The 7,664-nt window shown below is 29.8% G+C and overlaps 1 protein-coding gene across 1 annotated transcript in view; it reads left to right on the top strand.

The window, feature by feature from the left end:
* The window catches only part of LOC105454034, an 11,088-nt gene extending 3,424 nt beyond the window's left edge, over positions 1–7,664 (top strand). The window contains exons 2-6 of the mRNA XM_011696364.1: positions 2,572–2,732; positions 3,500–3,697; positions 4,109–4,486; positions 6,132–6,401; positions 7,496–7,664. Of these exons, the coding sequence (XP_011694666.1) occupies positions 2,637–2,732; positions 3,500–3,697; positions 4,109–4,486; positions 6,132–6,401; positions 7,496–7,612 (1,059 nt within the window). The 5' untranslated portion in view covers positions 2,572–2,636 and the 3' untranslated portion in view covers positions 7,613–7,664. The remainder of the gene's footprint in view (positions 1–2,571; positions 2,733–3,499; positions 3,698–4,108; positions 4,487–6,131; positions 6,402–7,495) is intronic.

Consider the following 7,664-nt stretch of genomic DNA (forward strand, 5'->3'; position numbering starts at 1 on the left):
TTTTTTTAAATGATTAGTATCTCGATAACTTGCAAAGATCGCAAAATGGTAGAGAACTTTTTTGTTCAGTTTGGTCCACACTACCTGCCCACAAGCGCTGTACCATTGAGTACGAGACACCCTGTATAATAAAGAAGACAAAAGAAATATACATATATAGTATAATAAAATTTAAATGTACATATCTAATTTTGTTAAATATTTAACAAAGAATCATATTGTTTAGACATTTTTGAAGAACTTTAAACTTTATACAATAAAAAATTGGTAGAAAGTATCAGTAGTAAAGTAGATAGTAAAGTAGCCTATTAATTTCTTCCGTGCATCTCATATATATCTACTCTCCGTTACAAGCGGCGAGTTGAGATGAAGAAGATTGCGGCAACTTACATCTCAGCGACGTAATTAGAACAAGGCTAAGAGATAGCGGTGAGCGATTGTGCCAATGGTATGTAGGTAGCGGATATGCTGATTTCTAAATAGAATGTTCGAATAATCTGCTGTGTACTCAAGGGCGGTCAGATAAATCGGTTTTGTAAAAACCGCAGATTTTCAAACTTGGTATTTGATTTGTTATTAAAAATGAATTAACAATATAAAATATTTTTTAATTGCTCTTGGTTGTGTGCAAACGAAGCTGTAGGTAATCGTTTTGTAGGCAAACGAAATCTCCCAAGTACAATATCAATTTTTTAGGTTCAAAATACATCCAATTATTCGTATTATCAGTGATCACTGACCGCGCGATCCCACGTCGTTATAAACAATGTTTTGTTTTGATAAAACTGCAAAAATTTTGATTTTATCGGTTTAATTCAGAAAGTATAAAGGAGAAGAAATTCTTGAACACGCTTAATTAAATTTACGTAAACTTGAGAAAATGTTACGAATATGGGAATTGTGCTGTAAGTATAACGTTGTACACAATACAGTCGCGAGCAGGTTTACGCAAACATATTATCTCACGTAATTTACATATCTTGTAAAATGCGTGGGGATATATTTATTCGTAATAGCGTGAGGAAAGCAGGATGGATGGATTTTTTTAAACAAACGAATCATGAAGTTTTCGATAACGACAAAGCGCAAACTTATATTTACCGTTGATTTAATGTAAAAAAATACATAAGACAATACATAAGATCTTCGCACAAATATCATTGATTGAGTTCTCTCATCACTCTAATTTGAATGCCAGTCGCGCGCGTATCCGCATTACGCAATCCACACAAGTTGATCACGTATGTATGTTTTCACTCGATCGTGAAAGACGTGCCGCGTACAGATACGCGTCAAAATATACACGTACGATAATCCCATGAAATTGATAATCTCGGGACTTTTTCGCAAATAATACTGCCAGCTAAAAGTTTTAGATAACATAAAATTTATAAATATTCGAGAAATGCTACTTAAAAATTTAATTCATGTGCCTTATTTAACTCTTTTTTCTTAATTTGAAAGGAAATTATATTATATTGGACATTATATTCAACATACTTTTCCAATTAACGTAGAATTACTTAATTTTAAGAGAATGGATTATGATTAGAAAGTTTTTTTCTAAAAAAATCATCCGTTAAAGAAAAATAAATAAACATGTAGTTGAATTATCTACATTAGGTATAAACAATGATTAAATAATATAATGGTGACTATCTTGACGGAAAATTTTAATATTTCTTAATGCTTTCTTTGTAAAAGAATTTGTAAGATATTATTAATATGAATCAACGTGGAATATTTAAACAACTAAAAAAAATGCCAATACGATTAAAATGGATAATAATAATAATAATGCTTAATATTTTTATATGTGATACATCTACCTGGAGAGCAGGTTCAGGTTCAAATTCTGAAGTAATATTTTTCGCAATGAATTAATTATTTTACAGGATTTAAAAGATAATCCTTATAGTGTCAAATTATTAAATTGTTTTCTCAATTTAATTGATATTACGAACCTATTCAGTTTAGAATTGTTTTTTTCGACGATTATTCGACGCGCAGTTAATTGTAAAATTCACATAAAAATAAAAATATCAAATACAAAAATAATCATTGACATTTTTCACATGTTAGTTGTTTGTAAAAAATATTTCTTATTAAAGTTTCAAATATTTTATATTATTTTTCACTTTATTACAAAACAATTATGAATAAAATAATAAAAATATGTTAAATTATTATACAATGCATAACTTTTTATCTTATTTTATATAGTACACATCTTTATAATTAATCTTTTTAAACTTTTGACCGGGAATGTACATATACATATACATAATATATATATCTTTCTCTATAAAATTTCTTACTTATATCGAATCAGTTTTTAAACAAATTAAAGCAGCATACACGAAATTAGTAAAATAATAATAATATCAAAAAAATTTTGAACATAAAAGACAAAAAAAGATCGGAATGACTAATAATTATACAACAAATTAAGGAATTACATTTTTTATTCTTACACAAATCCAATTTAAAAAATACTAGCCAATTTGATATTGCAAATTATTACTCTTTTCCATTAAATTTTTCTAAGGAAAAGCGCTCTTTGTGTTTCAGATCGAAGCAAAAATCCGTTGAAAGGATGCGCTCAACGATATAACTGCGGACGGCAGACGAGACGTATGAACAAGATCACTATGCAAATAAATAGACAAGGATATTGGTGTCGATTGCTGTTGGCAACCGCGATTTTGTGGGGGCATATTAATGCAGAAAAGGTTAAGTAATCGAGAATCGTAAGCGATCTTTTCCAGAATCTTTTCCTCACGCGACAGGCAAAAATGTGCGATAGATTGAATTGAAATTATGTTTCTAATATCGCGATTCATGTCACAATGCTGTCTGTTAAGCATTGTGACATGAATTAACAGACATGTTGATCTCGAAGATACATTTATAATTATAAACTCTAGTAATACAGTTTCTTCACGTACTTAGAGTCTGCTCCAGTGAACATCAATTAACAAATTATAAGATTATAGATTATTATATATAAAGTGCTTTAACTGTTGATCAAAACAATGAAAACAAACGTAACATATCATAATAAATTTATACAATTAACTTGTTATGAGGACGACAATTCGCTAGTCACAGTTTTGTCAGATCGATATCTATTCATCGAAGATGATGACTCGAAGATGTAACTGCGTGTAATAGGTGAAAGTGTAACAGAAAGATTATTAATGACGACTATGTCTCAAAGAACGCGCGCATGCCAACATGCCAAGACAGCCTGTGTACGCTGTCTCTTTACGTGTAGGATATTAAATAATTGGCAATACCTACTCTGGATTTAGATAATTAGCATTTCCTAAGATGCAATATGCAATAATATAATCGATTATAACAAGATAAATAATAATATATTGGAAATAGAATTTTATTTAATTCGCGATACCTATAGATTGTGTCATCGTGCGGAAATACATAACAACTGACCGCGCAAAATACCACGCTTAATCGCGAAAGATTGCCATTGCAGCGAAAACGGCAGATTTTTCGAGAGCAAGTGCTACCAGCGTTGGGTGGCAAGATTCCAGAGGAGGCTTTTAAAACAGATCGCTTGGCGCTGAATCGATTGAACAAGGAAGGTATTTCTGTACCGGACGGCGTGGTCCTGGATGCTCGGCACATCCACAAGCATCCTCATCCTGATCAGAGAATGCCGGAAATAATAAAGGCATGTTTGCGTATATGTCATACTACAGATGGAATAATTATTTATCTTAACATATAAATACTTTGAAAGTAATTATTATTATAGGCGTATGGAACAGGATTTCGGTCAGAGGGGAGATAAAACCTTATTTTTACACAAAATTTATTAAAATACTGTACTTATATTAAATCGTGAACGAACTTTCTTTAATATTTCTTCTCCCAGCTTCTTTCTTTGATAAAAAAAATGATTTTCATAATTTAATTGTTTCTTCTTGACAAAATTTAGGGAGAAAGACAAGCGCCATCCCTGCCTCTCCTTGCGTACGCCCATGATTATTACACTTTCGATTACTTTATTATTGTTTCATTTTTTGTATGATTTTTGCGTATACTTTATAGTTAATAATTCATTGATTCCCATCTAATCAAGGTTTATCTAACATCGGACGGTCGATACGTACCGCCAGAGGGTCGACCTCACTATAATTATCCGAAAACCGTCGACACAACTTACATTATACGAAGGCCATTTATGCACACGATTCATAAAACACGGAACAATTTCGAAAACGTCAAACTTCGAAGCTATCCGAAGCCGCAGGTCTACTCGAGTTATAAACAATTTGTGCCGATCGTACCACCCGTCAAACCGGGTGTTTACAAACCAGTTGTAGCGCCTTTCGTATTTCCGGCTGATGGAGAGCTATTTGATTTATCCAGCTGGGGGACGGGACACGAGTGGGACACCGTGTATGAACCGTTTGACGATTACTTTGTCAACAATCTTGCGCTCTTCGATTCGCATCAGGTAATGTCTTGGTACATACATATACTTTGTCTTCTACTGTGTCATTTATTCAAATAAAATCTATGTAAGCTGTCGTAGGCTTGCGAAATTTCAACGTTCTCTTCAAAAGTATTTTATTTTAGAAAATTAAAACAAAAATTAGAACATTAAAACATTTAGACATGTATGTAATATTTTATAAAAAGTACAATTTACAATATTATCCCAGTCAAATTGTAGTCATCGTTATTATACAGGGTGTCCGGTATTAAATGGTAAAGCTCGTGGGCAGGTAGAATCGGCTAAACTGAATCGAAAAGTCTTCTACCATTTTGCAATCTTCGCAATAGTTATCGAGATACTAATCTTTTTTTTTTAATTTACGCCAAGTATATATGTATATAAAAAAGTACCGTAAATTACATTTACATTTATTGATTTATATACATTACAATTTTTCTGCATTATTTGGTTCTCGATGATTCAAATAAAATTCAATATAATGCATTATCTTCTAATGCAAATAAATATCAATAAAAATCAAAAAGAGAAACATAAAGTCATATCTGCAGAATGTGTATAAGTTTATTATACTATATAAGTTTATTATTTATTATATTATATAAGTTTATTATTATACTTTGTTTCGATTCTAGTAAAGCTTGTTGAATAGTAAATCAAAATACAAATTGTACGTACAAATTTTTATCCACAAACAGATATTAAACAAATTTAATTAAATTAACACAAAAATATTGTGTAAATATGCGTATTTATTAATATAAAAAGCTATCTTTAAATATTCTGCGAAATTGTACTACACTTTTATACAATTATTTACTATACTATACTAAAAAATAATTTAATGATTATACCAACGAAACATGTATAATAGAATACATTTCGAGAGACATTTTCTTATTATGATTGGACAAGATATTTTATAATTAGAGTGTTTAATAGATTTAACTACGTACATAAGATGTATCATAATGGTAGCAAAATAATAGAAAAATACAAAAGAGCAATCAATAAAATGTTTGCCTCAGAACAATCATGTCCAATCCAAGTTGCTTCTTAATAGCAAATTTTTGATTGACTCAAAGAGAAGTCACCTTATAATATTAATTCTTATATCATGACTTAACTATAAGGTTCATATATTTAGTATTTTCTAGTTGGATCTATAAAAAACTTCTAATTAATTAACATTTATTAAACGTTCTTTTCACTAAAAAGTTATACATTGACCTAATAAAAATAAAATAAACTTAATATTATTTTATTAGGGAATTCTGGTATGTTTAATCATGCTCATCTGATAATTTCTAGAAGAATTTTGATTTGTTTATTTTTCAATAGTCATATTGGTTAAATTTACTTTATGCAACCGGATTATTTTTTTAGTGTATTAATTCTCAATTACTAATATCATAGTTTTTGTTAGTCCTTTTTAATTATGACATTTTCTTTAAATCACGTTATCGGTCATGCATTTATTATGCAATTCACAAAAAAATAATATACACACACAAATTAGATGAAAATGTGTATTACAGTGTATAATATTTTTATCTTCTTATATAAGAAATTTGTACAATTTCTTTATCCAATGTGAGCAATTGTTACATGTAGTTAAATTAACTGAATTAATATTGTTTGTTAGATTATTACGGATTATCAAGAATTTCTCAATGAATTCCATGAACGATCCTTGAGACATGTGAGTTCGAAAAGTGGCGACAAGAATCAACAGCATCGTCAAAGTCGAAAGAATCAAGAATCGAAACTATCATCAACGCCTTATCAGAAAATCAAATCAAACGCCGCTAATTCTCACGATTCTGCCTATACAAGTCTCACGAATATACCAAAAACCAATTTTTCTTGCCATGGAAGGAAGGGAATGTTCGCGGACGTCGAAACCAAGTGTCAAGTAAAAAAGTTATCTATTTTTAATTTAATATTAATTATTAATATTCCTGTAAAAGTGACGGAAACAAAATTGGAAAGTGCTTAAATTAGAAATTAGCACACTCAACCAAATTAGAGATATAAATAGATAAATAGATTTAAAAAATATTGTGACTTATAATTACAGTGAAATTATGATTTGTCATTTATGTATATTTATGACAAGATTAAAATTCAAAAACTAAACATGTATAAAAAAAGAAAGAAATCTTTAAAGTTTTAAGTTCTTTTATAATGTCGATGCATCTTTACTGTAATTAACATATGCTCTTCATTCCCTCTTGCAAATTTTATTGAAGCATCACGTTTCACGAATAAATCATTATATAAATCATCTTATTTTACAAACCATTCAATACGCGAGGTCATGGAGCAATAGCGTATTATTAATCGTATCGCGTCACGATATAATTTCTGATCCGACGAGTGATTTCGAAACTTTCGCGATGGGTGAAGTGTACGGATTCATCTATCTGGATCTCTACGGTCGATCTAGAGTGATCTAGATCAACGTCGTCTGTTATGTTACTCGTTTAACGAAACGGCTGACAGAATTGCGGCATACACATTACGAAATCTTGCGATTCTCGTTTCGCGTTACTGCATCGATGTTCTCGCACGATACGAAAATTTAGGACGACCAAATGTATGTCATACGAATTGCACAGGCAAGAAAGATTCAGTGCAATCATGTAAACAAATTACAACTTGCTAATTGTTTGATAAAATTGTTTTGTAAACAAATTATAGTAGTTTTAAGGTAGCAAATATAATAATTAGTAACCTTATATCACCTTGTGATAATAAAAAAGTTAAGAGTAAATGAGACAAAATTATGACAAAAATAATGTTGTAAATGAATATGCTAACAAACGTAAACAAAATTTATAAATATATAATAAATTTTAATCTGGAATAAAGTTGTCTCAGCACAAAAAATTGATTTTAAAAATATTTTATATTTTAATACCGAAATAATCCTACTTATTTAATTACAAAATAACAACTATTTATGTATATATTTTTATGTTTGATGATATTTATTTTTCTTTGCAGGTATTTCACAACTGTTCAGATCGATCGAAAACATCCTCACTGTGTCCACCAGAAACAGCATTTTGCGAGACAAACAATCGATGCGAATGGTATTATTCTGTACAATGCAAGAAGTAAATTCAAAGTAAATGTTGAATTAGTCTTGTATAATTGTTTATAAAAATAACAA

This window comes from Wasmannia auropunctata, unplaced genomic scaffold (genome assembly GCF_000956235.1).
Source record: "Wasmannia auropunctata unplaced genomic scaffold, wasmannia.A_1.0 LD335989.1, whole genome shotgun sequence".
Taxonomy (NCBI): Eukaryota; Metazoa; Arthropoda; class Insecta; order Hymenoptera; family Formicidae; genus Wasmannia; species Wasmannia auropunctata.